This window comes from Tachypleus tridentatus, chromosome 13, assembly GCF_004210375.1.
Source record: "Tachypleus tridentatus isolate NWPU-2018 chromosome 13, ASM421037v1, whole genome shotgun sequence".
Classification (NCBI taxonomy): domain Eukaryota; kingdom Metazoa; phylum Arthropoda; class Merostomata; order Xiphosura; family Limulidae; genus Tachypleus; species Tachypleus tridentatus.
Genome location: NC_134837.1, coordinates 38,569,042 through 38,587,684, shown reverse-complemented (window position 1 = coordinate 38,587,684; position 18,643 = coordinate 38,569,042). Strand labels below are relative to the sequence as shown.

At 29.9% G+C, this 18,643-nt stretch overlaps 1 protein-coding gene across 4 annotated transcripts in view; it reads right to left on the bottom strand.

Moving 5' to 3' along the window:
- Positions 1-1,057: 1,057 nt before the first annotated feature.
- The window catches only part of LOC143237906 (ras-specific guanine nucleotide-releasing factor 2-like), a 270,405-nt gene continuing 252,819 nt past the window's right edge, over positions 1,058-18,643 (bottom strand). For all 4 annotated transcript variants that reach the window (XM_076477647.1, XM_076477648.1, XM_076477649.1 and 1 more), the window contains exons 27-30: positions 15,990-16,069; positions 14,982-15,099; positions 12,794-12,862; positions 1,058-5,014 (exon numbers count right to left, since the gene is read on the bottom strand). In XM_076477647.1, coding sequence (XP_076333762.1) covers positions 4,862-5,014; positions 12,794-12,862; positions 14,982-15,099; positions 15,990-16,069 — 420 coding nt within the window. In that variant the 3' untranslated portion in view covers positions 1,058-4,861. The remainder of the gene's footprint in view (positions 5,015-12,793; positions 12,863-14,981; positions 15,100-15,989; positions 16,070-18,643) is intronic.

Genomic DNA, 18,643 nt, shown 5'->3' with positions numbered 1-18,643 from the left:
CATACAATTTTTTTTTTCTCAACCCAAACCAGCCGTTTTTACAGATATATAAAAGTATGTCCAATTTATAATTACGTAGTGGATACAAAAAACGACTATTCTCGACGACTTTAACATCTCAAGTTTTATTGGACAATATCTATTTTTAAAGCTAATTTTTTAAGTTTCTTATATGTATTCTAAAGCACTTTTCGTTTTTTTTTTTCTTTGTAGCGTTATGTGCCTCGCGGATTGTTGAATATTTTAGTTATTCAGTTTGCTTGTAGGTGTCTCTGGTGTTTATGAAACTTCGTGACTATGTTTCCTCCATGAAATAAATATGTAAATTGTAATTGTTTTTTTTTACACAAAATAATATGGATGTGAATGATTTTAATATTTTTGTATCAAATTGGAAAACACTTACACCAAAATACACTCTTATCGGTTAGGTTATATATGTATATCTTTGGAATGTATTATGAGAAATGTACAACTGGCCATGTCACTCTTGTAAATTTTAAACAGTTGTAGATTTTCCGAACCCCTTCTTCCAACTCTTCAGGAAAAAATCTAGATTTTTTCCAGAAAATTATATTTTCTCGCAAATCTAATCATCTCCACTTTATCCTGAAGTCTGGTTATCAAGAATTTAAGTTCTGAGTTTTAAAAAGATGAACTCTCAAATTTCAATTTTTTCCAAGTTTGTGAATACGTTTTCAAATTTCTGTTGTTTTTTAACCTATTGTTTTTAAATTCACACTGAACTAACTGGTATCAGCTGCCAATTAAATGACCGTTTATGTAAAATATCAAGTTTTTAAACAGATTTATGCATAACTTCTAAATACCAGAAGTCAATTAAACAATATTTCGATGTATCAAAAATATATATATTATAAAGTTCGAAATTCTATAAAGACTGTTCATTTTACATTTTGAATTATTCTGGATTTATTCTTAGTCAAAAGTCATTATTTACCCCCAATTTCACACCAAAATGTAATTATTTTATTATATGAATGTGGTAAGGACCTGCAGCTGAATCACAGATAAAAATATAGATCAAAATCTTTAATTGAAATATCACAACACTTGACGAAAATACAGAGAAATACAATAAAAAGGAAAACGAGAAAATAAAATATTTTTGACTATTATGTCATGCTATATGTTCAACCATTCATTTTTCCTCTGACACAACAATACTGTAGTGACAAATATTATATTATTATACTATACTGTGGACAATTACATCACAACAACCAGCCTTCTTATAACTTGATACTATTAATCCAAACCTGATTTAATTGATATGATTTTGATCTTGCAAGACCTTTAAGATAAAACATAAAAGTTACATAGTCAAGAATCTTTTGAAAAGTTAACTTCAGATAGAATTTATGTATAACGTACAAAATGTTTTATTGTTCTGAAAAACAGTTATTACATTGTACTATCTGCCCTACTGACCACACATACCATGTGATTGTCCATTTCAGTATAAAGTCGATATTACAAATTATTTATTCACCCCTACATGAAACCTTCATCATAATCACACACACACATACATACATTAACCTGCTTGGTAAACGACTTGTAAAAAAAAAATATATATACCAGCAGGTGTTTCCTAGACTGCTATATAGATAACCATAAATATACACAACACCACCTCTTCTCTTTATATCAAATGGTAAGCAAGTTTAACAATAAATAAGCATTGATTTGAATAAAAGAATGTATCAATTATAGTTATACTTGTATCAAATGTTACAGTAACATTTATTAAGAATCTATGCTTAAACTTTGTGACAAAGTTAAAATTAATCTTAGAGAAGTTATTTTGATTAATTTGTAACATTCATAGTAACAAGAATGGCTATGGTTTCAAATTTATTATAAGTCAATCTTTTGCACAGAACAAAACGAATATTAAACACACAAATTTTAATTATGTAATACCTAGTCTTAATTTCAGGATGCCTGAAGTGTAACATGCTCTGAAACAACTGGAAACTCTAACCAATGTAATAAACAAATCCAGAAATCTGATGGGGCAACAAAACATCAATTGGCTTGAAACTGTCTGAGCTGCCAGTATTGTCACCTATTTCCATGTAAAACACCAAAAACAACGGTAATTTTTGAATACATTAAAAACTGCCTGTTACTTATTGGCCACATACTTACTCTTTGCCAACCATTTCACACGATACATTTGTAATAAAATACCCAGAGAAAATTAAGAAGACAGCTTCCACTGACGGTTTCTCTCAGTTTAAAGTATTGTTTATGCAATAATACCAACTAATATGCTACAGACTTACTTAATGTACATATTTTAACCCCCTTGTTACTACAGTGAATATCAGTGAATCTACACAAATCTCATTAACCTGTTCAATGCCGTAGACGAGATAAATCGTCCAAGCCGATCGGTAACACAGTGCCACAGACGAGTTAATTCGTTCTTAATAATACCTAACTTCAACGCTAGATGTCAGCACCATACATGCATTTGACCTACTTACAAATTGTTTCACTTTCGATCCAAAATGGCGTCACGAAAATAGTTACAAAATGAAGAAGCATTAGAGTTGTATTGTAGCAGCTGAAATACTTGGCAGTCAACAGGTTAAACCTAACATACCAAAACTCAAAAACTATAAAATAACATCATATGTATTTAGTTCATTTTGCAATTTCTACTAATCACTACATCTAGAAGTACAGATGTTCTGTTTTTGATATAAATAATTATAAGAAGTAAACAAGGTGGTTTCCATTCTTCACTTTAGCCATTTCAATGTAAATAACATGATACCCATAACTTAAATAACAAAAAGAGTGTACTATAGAGATATATAATTAAACTATTTAGGTAAATTATCATATGGTCTTAAGTAAACATACAAACAACAATGGGATGAAAGAAATAGTGTAAGATCCTTGGAAGGCACACTCCATAAAACTACATATATACTATAATCATTAGAACTATGACCAAAAATAAATCAGAAAGTGTTACAGCTGTGATAGACCATGAAACATACAGTTTCACTTTATTGTGGAATCCTCCTAAAACCTATAACTTTAAAAAATGGTATTCTTATAGTACAACTAACTTATCAATAAGACCTAACTGTCTTATGGTGCATCAAGTGAGTACATTCATTTGACAACACACTTAAATTAATACCCGGTTAATATACTGCAGCTCATGACTGTCCTCACTTTGAAACTACTGGATTTTATTTCTGAATTAAATTTTACGTGACTAGTACGCCAGTCATACGACTAGTCTCAATTATTAATTTAAAGAAACGTATCAAAATCAAAATTTCCTCAAACATCAAGTGAGCTACTCCTCGTGTCTCCACTGTGTAAACCTTTCACTTCCTCTTGGTATAAATCTTCTACCTTGTCAACTTCTATTGTATTCTTATTAAGCCACATGAACATAGTCATTCACATTTAACAACTGTCATGAAATAGTGATACAAAACATTACTCTATAATGGTAATAACTATAAGCCAGGTTAAAGTTTACTTACAAATTGATAAAAATCTTTAAAGACAAGCCATACAGTAACAGACATAATGTCTATTTTGAGCAAGGCTGCTTCCTTGATATATTAGTCTTAATTCTCCTGTACAAAAACTAGCAGTTCTTAAGAATAAACTAAAAACTTTTAAGTATATGCTGAAATACAGGCATTCAAGAGAATCATAAACTACACTGAAAATACTGATCGTCCAAAACCACTTTCCTGACATAAGCATTAAAGTAAATATGCAAGTCATTAATAGACTAATATATTACTTAGCTGTAACTTGTGTAAAAAATACTCCTTATAATATATAATTATAGAAACAAAAAATGCATTAGAGTGATGTGTATTTCTTTGCCAATTAGTAGATGTAAAAAACACATTTTTATAGTGCAATTCATTAAAAAATATCCATAAATGGTGAATTAGTGTAAATAGCAACTTCACTGGATAGTATTTAATGTTTGTTCACTTTTTTAAATCCACAGACTACAAACAATAATAACATATTTCAATATATAATAAGCTACCAAGTCTTAACACTGTCACATGTTGAAAAAAATGTTTGTGTCACTTCTGTTTCTTTGTCCCTAACATGTAAGCTTATCAGTAAATAAAAACCTGAAATGGTTCTTAATGATGTTGAATATTATAAGCAAGTAATCACAAATGCTACATCATTTCTTTGTCCATTTATACAACATTTGTTAATTTCATGTTAAGTTGCTCCAGAACAAAAAATATGGGACACGAGAAACAATATTCCAGAGCATCAAAAAACAAAAAGGTTCTGGAATGCTAAGCACTTATAAGTAATTCTGCAAAGTTTAACACAGTAACTCGCTTCAGTTGATATAACACAGGAAAAGAATGGGTTCATAAAACATTCAACATATATACATATATGTTTGTATGTATACACGTGTGTGTGTGTATTTATGTATATATATATATATATATTTATATAAAGCCAAGTTTGGCACACAGAGTGAACTGGAACACTGAGAATTTACTTACTGAACATTTATATTTTTCCCTTCTATAAATGGTTTAGAAAGAGGTTTTGGAAACTAAAATGACATGAAATGATGAAGTGACAAATTATTATCCTGATACAACTTAGACAGAAACATTATACTGAGCATAAACTGGCACTGAAGGTCTATTATACAAAATAAAACAGTGTGTGTAACAATATTTTCTATTCTAACAGTGGACTTTAACAACAACAAATAAAATATCAATACATTTTAAATCAAAACGAGGTTGGCCACAAAAACAATTCATAAAATAATGTTTAAAGTTACTACTACTATGCATCTTTTTCAGGTCCCATGACTTCCGGAAAGTCCAAAAGATGCTGGAAGTGGTGTAATTTTAGTACACAACCGAGATAAACGAGGCTCTAAACATAGTGAAATCTGATACAGTTCTTCATCATTCATTAAATGGTTTGGATCTAAAAAGTAGTTGGTCACCTGGAAAATAAGTAGAGATTTAAAGTTTTCACACAAAATAATTTTGTAATGAGCACTTTTATAATGTATTCTTAACAAAATTATTTATGATACAAACTTTTATTAATAGCAAAATAGTAAAAATCTATTTAGTTTTTAAAACACAATTTTCCACTTTATTCTGGTGTTTTAAGAAGAAACTGATTCACAAATTTAAAATATCTAAGTAACTGATTACTGTATGATTAATTTGATAAGATTATGTACATGTAAAAGGAACAAGCTCATTTGAAGTGATATGGCTCTTCATGTAAAACTTACACTCTTTTTCTTTTCAAGTTTTTGTTTTAAAAAAATTCTAAGTGTAAATGACAATACAGTTCTACTGAACAATACTTTCTGAATGCCTTTATTAATCTATCACATGAGAGATACATTCATCTCTTAATGCAATGGTTCCCAATCTAAATGACAGTTTTCTCTCAGTTTCTAACAATGCCCACAATGGAGGGTTATTCAAATAACCGTTAAAAAAAATGATTAAAAATCCATCCCATACAGAGCAATCACATATATATGTTTCACACACACAGACACACAGTGCATATACAAGTTCCATTTAACATCCAAGTGTAAACATAGGAGTGTACAATATTTTACAATTCTAAAATTAGAACAATTAAGAGATTTGTCTCATACTGATTAATAAAAACTAAATATAGTCTGTTTATTTTCATCATGTAAAGAATGACTAATTCCTACTTATAAAACACATCTTGAGGTTATACTTAAAGATATTTGATTTGGCTAGATAATTTCAACAATGAGAATTAACAGGAGAAAATATTTATTGTGGAATGGAGACAGAAATGGAAAAACTCTATAGTATGTGCATAATACTTAGATAGTTTAAATTTCATGTAGTAAGTACTGTTCAATGTTAGGCACAACCTCTGCATCATTAAAAGTTAAAAAATTACAGTCAAATTTTAAAGGTATGCATTTTTAAATATAAACAATATGTGCAAAAAAATAAAAATCATGATATTTTCAGATTGGTGAAAAGTATGATTTTTGCACAATTTTCCCAAACACTTTTCTTCTTCAATGCCGATAGTGCACAGCTATAGAATAGTGATGCTTTTGCTGGCAAAACTATGGTCATAATAAGTGGAATATTTATCAAACATATACTGTCTTCTTTTTCTTAAATTCTGAAAACGTTACTTTGCAGTAGTACTTGTGAAAATAACAAGTATTGAGATATTTTATAATCTCTTGTATTTTAATTTACATTTTACAAAAGAACATTTATTATTAGACAACCTGAACTGCACTTTAGTAAAGTTTATTGGTCAATGTCAAAGCATACTCTAACCATATTTGTAGTTTTTACAAGTTAAAACTTGTATATAACACACATGGTTGAGAGATGCAAGTTCATAAAGTTTATATAAGTATGAAAAATATATGTATCGTATACTTTCACCACAAGCTGCATGATCTTTAACACGGTTTTCACAGAAGAATCTTGTACTGTGCACAAAAATATTTCTTGGAAATGAAATATCCATAAACAAAAACAAAATACACATTTTCATGTAAGTTCAACACCAATACCTTTCAAATCACATACACTCCAGCCATGAAGCAGGGCACTGTCACATAAGTGTCTTTTGTTTTTTTTGAAACTGCTTGCGTTATCAACTGTCAACAACGTACAGAGACAACATGGACCAACCTACCCACTGTATTGGCATTGTTAAAATTTTAGTCAACAAGCAACCAGTTTATTTCAAGGCTCTTTTAAATTATCCCGAGCTCTTACGGTACTCTCCTCCAGGGTCTATATACACATAGGCTAGAAGCAACTGCACTGAAGCATTGGCATGGAAATGGTTTGGCTAAATTTCAGGATAATCTTACTGTGACTTTATAAGCTTTAAAGGAACTTACTTGCTTACATAACAAGTTTATTAGCACTAGTAGACTTCATGATAAACACTATCTCTTGTTTTTACTGCCATAAATTTTTACAACTGCCTTTGAAAATACTTCCATATTAAAGTTATGCAGATCAAAATCTTTCTTATTTCTCTTACTATTAGATGAATTAATTACTTTCCCCTAGTGCCAGACAACCTTATTTGTACCTTGGAGAACTGCTGTCAGGTAACTACAAAAACAATTTAAACTTGTTATTATATATAACTAACTAAACGTGGAAGTGTTAATGCATTTTTTAAGTTAACCTTCTTGTAAATGTCGAACAGAGCAGAATCAAACAGACAATTCTATTCTACTTGAAATTTTGCAATAGGGCACTAATTTATGTTATGATGCTGATTAGGAAAATGTGTTTCTGTACCTAGTTTTCATTTATTTTTCTGTGAATTTAAAGTTCTGTTTCCATCTAAAAAGGATTTGTGTGGGTGTGTGTGCATCTGCACATATACCAAAAGTTGGAGAGGAGAGTAAAAACTTAAATTTTTCACGTAAAAACGATAAAATAATGTAGTCATCTTGTTTACCCTCCTTTCATCTATCAACTATTCACAATGAGGAATACTGCTGAAACCCTCATTATTAAAATCTAAAGAAAAACAGAATTTAATAAACTAACCATATCATAATCATCAAATTCAAGCCTTCCTTTACCATCCCTCAAGGGTCCTACACATCTTAACATTTTGTTTACCCTTAATGTATTTAAATAAATACTTATTAATTTTTCCATTTGCAGCCAACTATTTTTCATACATCCTTTCTGATGTCCTAATTTTCTGTTTGACCAACTTTCCCGATCTTTTAAATATCCTACCATACCAGTCAATTTTAATTTCTTAAATTTGTAATGCATTTCTTCAATTTTATTTCATGTATCCTTTGCACACCAACCTGGTTTTTTTACTTGCAGCTATCCGTTTTCCTTTCTATAAGAAATATGTCAATCTAGAATATTTAAAAACTTTCCTCATTTGCTCTGTGTCTCCAAGTAACTCAGGTGCCCAATTCACAACAGATAATTCTTTTTGCATCACTTCAAAATTAGCTTTTTTGAAATTTATAACCAAAATATCATATATTCTTATCTCCATATTCAGCAAAACTTTGAATCTAAGAGATCAATGATCAATTGGTCCTTTTGATTTATGTCAATAAATGAATGGTCAATAAATTACTTAAATAAGCTGATTCATGATGTGCTAAAAACACATAGGTCCAAGAAGTCTTGATAAAACTGAAATAGAAACTCATATGACTTGCGTGCTTTTGAAAGGTGGACCTTTCTTCTTCAGGGGCAATCTGCCTGAAGAAAAAAGATCCACCTTTTGAAAGCACTTGGGTTATAAATGTTTCTATTTTAGTTAAATTTGCTGATGATATTAAGGTCTTGAGTGTTGCTGGGTGTGAAGAGAATGCTGCTGGATTTACAAAAATATAAAATGATTTAGATCTTTTAGTGAGTTGGGATAATAAGTGGTAGATTAGTTTTAATTATAATTAATGCAAGATACTGAATGTGGGTTACTATAATTTGGATGGGAGTAAACTTAACAGTGTCTTGATGTAATAGTTGATCAATATTTAAAGTCAAGTAATGTGGTGTTGTTAGTGGTAGAGTAAATATGATTTTAGATTTTATCCACAAAAATGTCAAATATAAGTCTGAAGAAGTTATAATTTCACTTTATAAGTCACTGGTTAGGCCACATTTGTCTTGGGCTCCTCACCTTAGGAATGACACTCAATGGTGCCCAAGATGGAAGGGTTGTCAAATGAGGAGAGATTAAGATTTCTGAAATTGTTTTCTCTTGAAAAAGGAAGAATGAAGAGGGTATCTGACTGAGGTATTTAAGATTGTAAAGGGAACTGATAGTGTTAACACATCACTTTTGTTTTCACATATGACAGCAAGAAGAGTGGAAATATATGGGACTCAAATACAAGTTTTGACAAAGTATGAGTGATCTACAGCTGAAACAGTTTTATTTTTCTAACAAGATGGTTGGGCTCTGAACCATCAGGTGTTATGGAGGCAGAAAATTTAAGTGAGTTTAAAAGTAAACCTGACAAGTATATTAATGATAAGGACCAGCTTTAAGATTTTAAAAAAAATTAATTTATTGAATAGTTTCAAGATGGGACAGCCAAAATGGACACACAGGCCCCTAAATTGTTTGTAAACATTATATTATTTGCTACTGTACTATTGATCAGAGTTGGTTCTGTATATATTTTTAACATTAGTTAACACACATTAACAATTTTTCTTTAACCCTTTCTTGTTTTTTCATGTATTATCACTGTCCTTTAAGACTTTAACCCTATCCACAGATATCATTTACTACACATGACTCAAAGTTTTGGTCTTACATTCAACATTTTAATAAGTTACCTTTTGTTTAGATTATATTAATTAGAACAGTGTAAAATATAAGCCAATAATCCATATTTGATAATATACAAATTTTGAGTTCTTCTACAAGGCAATATTTTAAAAATCCTGAATTTCCCCTTGTGTGATACCTGTGACATTTTTTTTTTTTAGTATGTCATCATTTCTACTTTATCCACAATCTCTCAAAAATTATGAAATTAAACATAAATTACTCTTTCTAAGCTTGCCATTGCTCAGATAAACCACGTTTATTATAGTTTTCAACTTTTTTCTTAAGTTACAGAGCTATCAAATAGAAAATCAGACCCCTCCTGTCACATATGCTCTTTCATTACTCGTTAATAGTTCTCCATTATGTTTAATTATATATTACCAATACGAACTCAAGGTTTCATCTATCAAATGATGTGTTGTATAATGTGCTCAGAACAGTTAAATGCCAATTTATCTCAGAGTACAAACAGCTTTCCTATGAGAAAGTTAACAGCAAGCTTGGATGAATTTGTAATGACTCTTGTCACACAGTGAAAAAGCCAGACAAATTTTGAGAGGCAAAGAAATTTGTCTACTTTTTGCATATTATTAGTTTACATTGTTTGGAACATTATTCCATTAAATAAAAATTATTAATTGCAATAATATAAGTAGTATAAAAATTAAGATTAACTCTCTCTGACAACCGAGAGCAAGAAAAAAACAAGAGAGATTTGATAAATATTTTATTTCTTGTTTATCATGTTCTTTGTATAATAATAAAGGCAAATAAATGTAAAAATAATGATAATTTTAGGTTAGTTAGGGCTAGATTAAGTAAAATAATAATATAACAAAAATGTTTCACGAGGCAACACAAAAGCTGCTTATACTAGTTATAGTAGCTTGTGGATAATGGAATTTAACAGCATACCATGAGCTGCATGTATCCTAAGTGATTTGCAGCTTACAATGGTACAGACATTAACTAGTCATGGTTTAAAGAGCTATAAAAAGGACAATAAATATGAACTTAGAGCTATTTTGGATAAATAAATGAAGTTTCTTATTACAATATGAAGTTATTTTAGAAATAAAAAAGGGATATTTAGATTTATTTTGATTTGCTTTTAGTAGTTATGAGTAAGGGTAGAGAAAATAGCAGATAAACTATTAAAGTTTACATTGAAAAAACGTTTGAAAAGTATTTAGGAGATCTGAGGATTATACAAACAAGTTTGTGTTTTTGAGATTAGGAAAAGTATTTTTAATTTTAACATTAAAATCACTTTGTACATAAACTATTCAAAACAACTACTCAATATATTCATGGAGAAATCTTTTATTTTATTAAAAAATACTTCACTAAAAAATAATTTTTTCTAAGTTAAAAACATAATACTGACAGAAATACTGTCACATTTTGTGAAAATATACATATTATACTGAAATATTAAATCTATAAAGACTAAATGAGTACAAAGAAGTCATGAGGTTGGTTATACAGAGAGAGTTAATTCATTGGTTAACTTTCATCAGTACACTTGGTGTCCACATGGACCATGACAATAAATATTTTTTAATATTTTTCATTGACCAGTTATATTTTTCTTTATTTTTATGCTATTGTCACTTTACCATCCTCTGACACAAAAATAATAATTTTTGTGAATAAAACGTTGCACAGACCCTAAGTAATATACAGATTTGGAACTCTGTATCTTCATCATGTATTGTGCGTACGGACTCACAGAGGTTATCCCTTGTGATAAACAGTGATTATATATTTAGATCTCTCCTGAAGTGAAGTAATGTGCATAACCTACTCCAGAATCCTCGTGCAATTCAGAAATGTGTCAAATCTGCCTTTGTAGATCTAGGATTTCTTGGCACAAGACAGCATGCTGGTCAAGGTGTTCCAGCAACAAAAAAATGATGTTATCTTTGTCCAAGAATCTGGGACAGGAAAGTCTGTCAAACCTGTACAGCATGTGGAAACCATGTCTGCACTGATCACTCCACACTCATCGTATGGTGTGATAAGGGTTTGTAAAATGACTGGTAAAAGATACGAAAAACACTTTATGTTCACTCTGAATAAGTTGTGCTTACATGTTGCCCAAAATCTGGCATTAGTTTAGCTTTGAAACAAAGTCTGATGTAGTTTGACCCCCTTGGGTCCATTTGGACCTGAAGCACATTTTCATACAATTTGATGTTTTGTATTACATGCTCGAGAAATCTGTTTCTTCATTCAAATTTTATTAGTTTTAATTGTGAGATGTCAAGTAAAGAAGAAGTGGCCCTACATTATCGAGATATATGTCAATGATGACAATGTTTTGTCTAAATATGAGAAAATAGATAAAAGTAAATTTCATATTTTGTAATAATAAGTCACATATTATATACCTATGGTACTCAGTCTTTCTTACAGTTTATCTGCACAATACTATGAGAAGCCAGTATGCTAACTTTTCAACACCTAAATCATAGCTTCAACATTATGATCATTAAATATATACAGGGTCTGTATAGACCACAGGTGTACTGAAAGGTGGCTATTTTAATTTATACTGATGAAGGTTAAACAAAGTACCAAACATTTACTTTCTTTAGTAATTTCAAATTAATGTTAGTGATAATATGAGGGCTGAAGCAATGTGTTCACTATAACATGCATGTTGATGCAATTATATTGTTTATGAAAGATAAAAATAAATCTTTACAACCATTATCTCATCTAATACATCTTTATTTTTAAAGCACAATTAGACAAAGCAGTGATGGAGTTTCCTGAGCTAGAAAAGTATGTTATAAGTTACATAAATCTTGTAAAAGTATTATAAGTATAGTAGCATGTGCATTATTAAAAGACAGAATAACTTTTGTTTTTTACGTACCCTAATATCATAAATTTCTCTTATTCCTAAGCAAAACAGAATTTTCTATTTCACATAGTTATAAGTTACTGGCTTTCATTTACAGACAACTGTAAAAAAAGTGTATTAAATTATTTATTTTTCTACTTATTCTCCTTAATTTTTAAAATTGTAATGTCACACAGTATTGCACACACAGTAAATAAAATGTAGTAGAATATACTTTTCATTATTTTTTGTATAACCCTGAACAATTATTCTTTGTAGGAATTTAGAACAGTAATTGGCATTTCAAGAAAAGAACAAAATCAATGAAATGGATCTAAATAAAAAAAGCAAGATGTGTTTAATGTAAAACAAATAGGAAAATTCTGTGAAGTTAAAGAATAAAAATATTTAAAGGCAAAAGTTATCTTTAAATAAATAAAGCGTAATTACAAATGTGTTTACGGATAGAAACAAAATAAATAAAACTGTCAACTTTTGTAAAGCTACTGATATGGTAGCAAAAAACACTGATCAATAAGAATCTGGCATACTCACCTTTGGATTCATTTCAATTTTGTATGGAGTCTGCTGGAAGTGTCTAATTTCTCGAATGACATGTGCAACCTGGAAGAAACGAATGAAAATACTGATGACTTATAAAATTTTATATTTAAGAAATTTTATTCACATACTAATTAATAACTAACAATGTCATAAGAGCATATAAAGCACTACAAGTAATGTTAATTTTGATATATTGTATATGCTTGTAGCTTATATAAGCATATACTGTTAACTTTTCCCTGGTACCATAATAACAACAATGCCTCCAGAACAAACTGACAACTTATAGTTATGAATAATTTACTTTCAGTGTAAAGAAATATATTCTTTTCTCAAATGTTCCACTATATCAAGAAAAAAGAAGTCTCAATAGATAAAACCATTCCTTACTTCTATTATAGAAGCTTGAAAATTTACAGCTACTGTTTCTCTATTCTTTTTATTTTTTGACAAGTTTATTATATTTTTACTAGCGAAAACAAAATACATATTTCAAAACCTTGAAGCAGATTTAGAAGTTTAAATATGCTGATAGGTTTGTTTTTTTATTCATGCACTAAAATTTTTTTCATGGATGTCAGTGGTTTGATTTTATCAAATGAAATATAAAGTTTTTAATGACAAATTATAAACGTTTTAATGCAACACAAAAATATTAATGCAAAGATCACAACAACAAATTAGACAAACTATAACATTGGTTTGAAGGTATTCTAAAGACAAAACAACTGAGATGGATATTAAAACTTTGATTAAAATAAAATACAGAATAATGTTTCAACCTTCTTACATCATCTTAAGGTTAACAAAGAGTCTTCAAAATACGCTTTTTACTTCAAGTGGGTTTCCCATCATCAGTTGCAAACTTTCTTTGTTAACCTGAAGATGACCTAAGAAGGTCAAAACATTGTTTTGTACTTTATTTTAATTAAAATTTTAATATTCATACCAACTATGAATAAATAAATACTACTTATTCTTTGTAGCATTGATTAAATGTGCAAAGTTTACACAATGCATGTAAAATGGATAAAAGCATATACTGTTAACTTTTCCCTGGTACCATAATAACAACAATGCCTCCAGATACCCTATTAAAGTGCATATACTTTAAGTTCAACCACTTAAAAGGTAAGCATGTTTTGTTACTTTCTGAGCATGAGACTTAAAAAGTGATATGTCATAATAGTAATTAAGAATTTTGTCCACACACTTAGTAAAAATGTAATATAAGACATATGGCAGCTGGACTGCATCAGGGAATGCACCCTGTATAATTATATACAGATAAATATTTAAAAGAAACACAAAAAAAGAATTTATATTACTATTTCATAAGCCCAATACCTTAACCCTATTATGGCTGGTGAGTACATCTCAGAAATTGAGTGCAAATGCATGTATTTCAAATCTAAATATTTAAGAAAAATTATATATATATAATTCTAATACCATTTGAACAAATTAACTCAAAAATATTTTATAACTTATATCTTGTCATTTTGTAACATCTATTTTATATGCTTTACCCCAGGAATGTTTAAGTGTATGTTTATGCTCAACTTTAAGAAGTCCTACCTGTAAAGAACCCACTTATTGATTTCTTTAATATTCTTTTACCATCCCAAAACATAGTAGATTTGTATTTACTATGAAACAATCATCTGTTGAAAATACTAAAAATACAGTTAGCATGTTTTGTTTTCTTTCTCTCAATTTTCCTTCTCAGTGTTACGTGTTATTATTGTACTTCTTCATTACCACTCTTTTTATGTTGTCACTGCAGCTGGTCTGAATAATCACCACTGAATAAACAATTTGAAAATATGTCACTGATAAATTTATATCAAGTTGAAACCATAAATAGCATTTTCTGATTGAAAATAAAGAAAACTATAATTATGTGACAAAAGGAAGTAATTTTAATGTTTTTTTCAAAACAGTTTATAGCATCATAAATTTTGAAAATTTGATACTTTAAAAAATATTAAAAAAGTAAATCAAATAAGAAATTCTTAAGCTTGCATTTACTTACTATATGAAAGTTGTAATAAGATTAATATAATTCTGTCAAGTAATTACATTGTGAAAAGGAAATATAAAAGGATATCATCAATATATCATCACTACAGAAAGAATTAGTATCTTGAAAAACAGAAATTCAGTTTTGAAGCATTACCATCCTCATCTTGGAAAAATTTAACAAGCCATCATCAGTGAAGTTTGGGGTTCCTTCTTCAATAAAGGAAAGATCTGTCAGATACATTCCTAGGTAAGGGATACAAGGAGGGTCACACCTGCAAAACATTATAAAATATCATCTATTTGCATAAAACAGCTTACTTGCTTTAATTAAAGATACTTAAAGGATTGCAAACACATCAGTTGTTAAAGTTAATGATTCAACATTCTCCAAACAGTACAACTCAAGTGATCTACCAACAAGTGTATCTGTAACATCAGTTTCCCTTTTACTTTTTGTCAGTCATAAATGTTTTTTCAACATTGAAAATTTTAAAATCTACTTTACTATATCAGCAGCTTAACAAATAAGAGTACACATTAGATGTTTGGAAAAGCCTCAAAATCAAGAAGGTTACCAAAGAGTCACAAACTTGACTTACTGAAACACTATCAGAAAGCACTTTCATGGAACATCGTTTGAGATATAAGAGTAACATCAAATTGCTCAAACTCACAATTATTATTATAAAAGAATCATGAAATGATGGAACTGGATCTAAATACGTTAAGAAATGTGCATCATTTATAGCTCATTACTGTCAAATTCTGAAAATGGTATTAAAAACACAACATTATTAAAGAACGTTTAGCATAATATGTAGATAACAGCCACAGTTGTCACCAGCATGAATACTTGGTTATACCAACAAATCATGTTCACTTGAGTGCTCCTAATGTAATGAACTCTGTTATTATGTTATAATCAATGTCCTACTTCTAGATAATAATTTTTAATATACTTATAAATTGAATGAAAAGAAAAAAAACAGAATTCTACCTCTTGTGGCATTTCTTGAATTTATTGGTCTTAAAGTTGTTTAAACATTAGATACAACATTTAATTGGTACATGAAAATAATTAAGCACAGGTATAGTACTGTTCCTTTAACCATATATAAAAATTACACGAGATATGTAATATACATAACATGAAAATATTTACCTGTGAAGTGCATCTCTCATGTTTCTAAATCTCCCATCAGCAGACACCAGTGTTTGTAGTTTATCCACAGTCTGTTTGGTCTTAAAGATTAGAAACACATTTTTTCAATTTTTCTTTCTAAAAACACTTTGGTAATCAGATGTCACCAAATTCACTTCATATCACTAGTTCATACAGGTTCCATTGTTATTATTGCTATTGTGGAAAGTCACCTTAATTACTATTTATATCAGTAATCAATTGTTCCAACACACCAAAATACTCACTAACATGGAAAAAAAATTACAAACATGATTATAACCAAAATGTTTCAAATCATTCTTGTAATTGTTAATAACTGACAGGCTTACTTCTGACTTGAAAAACAAGAGCACTTACTTAAAATGTTTCCATGTAAATAAGTTACTACCATATTTTTTAAAGTTGATTTCTCTCTAAATCTCTGTTTTCTTTATTTTATCACTTTTGTATTTTTCTACTTAATTTTAACCATTATTATGCAGAGAAAGTTAGTAACAATAAACATTATATGAAAATTAATCATTACATCCAACTAATAAACAAGAAGTTCCCTTCAACCTGCTCACAGTAAATTAGTAAATCAAAACTTAGCTTATAGTGCAAATTAGGAATGTCATGATCCAATATTAATTTTGTGTTGATTTTCATAACCAAACCACATTTCCATCAACAGATTATCACACAGTATTATGATGTTAAGTACATGTGTCACACATACTAGATACTGTATCACTGAGGCTTTTGGTTCTTTTTACTAGTTTGTAAACATAGAATTTTCCTTGGTATTAAAGACTGGGAGCCCTGGTGGTAAGGAGATTATAATATGTATAGTAATGCAGTTCAAATAAACATCACATTTACCTATTGTGTTGCCCATTATATGTCACAAATGATTACAAAAGTGACAGCAACAGGAATGGCAAGCATAATCCAAACAACTGTTTCAGTGGAGAATCAGGATTGTAAAGCTCTGTCTTACATCACCATATGCCACATTCTTTTATAGAGTCTGTGACAAAGTAACTAGTTTAACACTATACAATAACAAAGTTAATAGCTTGTGTCAGCAATGTATTTTTAATATTAATGGTTGCATTTACTATCCTACCTGAAAATATTCAAACTTAATCTGATTAAATAAATAACATGAGCCAGATATCAGCAATCTCACCAAAACTACTATTTATCCCATCTCAAGTGGAAATAAATTGCAAACATTTTGGGGAAAAAACAACAACAAACTTATCAAAGATAAGCATCAGTTAATGGATATTTGGAAATCCATCTCTAAGGAAATGGAGAAATCAAGGGAACTGTAGGATCCCAATGAACCACAGTCAGGACAATCACCACAAATGGAAGTAAAGAGGGTCCCATTACACTTCTAGGTCTAACAGGCCACAAAACTTACCAGATTACAATTAATTGAGAAGATGAGAAATAGATGGCAGAACTATTTCAAAGATGGATGTATACCCTGCCATTGTTGTCAGAAACATACAAAATATGACCTATCAGCAAAAGATAAAATCCTACAAACATGCCAAGAACTCCAATTTATGACATCACATATCAACAGCAAAACAAAATATATATCCACCAGGAGACAGAAAGCTAAGGCAAGCAAACAAGGAGGATACAAGATCTATCAATCCCATCACATAATAAAACAGTAAATCTCCCAGCCTGAGTCAGAAAAATCAGGAAGGAAGAAAAACTAAAATATCAGCCCCCTTCCACCAAAGAGGGAGGAGTAGACTTAAAGAAGACAAGTAAAAGCCTCACAATGTGACAAATACAAATAACTAATAGAAGAAAAGAAACAAATACAAATTATACCCAGGAGAAGCCAATGTAGTAGAGAAAAGGCCCAAGAAACAGAATCCAAATTCTTCCCAGGATTAATAAAAAAAGACAACTTCAGATACCCCAGTAGAAAACACCCAAGGTCAAATGAATGTCTCAGTAGATAAAAACATGGACATCTCCAAACAAAAGTACCCCCACCCATACCATAGAGAAACACTAAATAACAAAGAAAGAGTATGGGTAAGTCTCCACTTACCCTCTACTTAGTTGCCTTGCTGAGGACAGTAACACAGGAACTTATACCAGTAAATATCATGTCTAATTTACTTACATATATAGATTTTTTTTTTAACTATAACTACACTGAAATCCACAAAATGGTGTGAAAATCAAAATATATGATGGATCAACACACAACACTTGGTCAGAGAAAACTTTGACCACTGCTTAGTTGAGAAAAATTTATTACATTATCTAAGTGAGGTGCTGCATACAGTACCAGGACAGAGAACACATCGATAACAATGGAGTTGCTGTTTTGAATTAAGCACAAAGCTACACAATGGGCTATCTGTGCTCTGCCCACCACGGGTATTGAAACCCAGTTTTTAGCACTGCAAGTCCACAGACATGCTGCTAAACCACTGGGGGGCACAGTGGAGATCTTTGCAAATTATATATTGCCATTTAAGTGGGGTATAACAGACTGATGAACGCAAGACCAATGTTTAAATAGACAAAGCTGATGTCAAACAATAGCTATATTGTCAGTGGATGGCAAGTTTTGGAAATAAAAACTTCTTACAAACTGTGTATGAATGTAA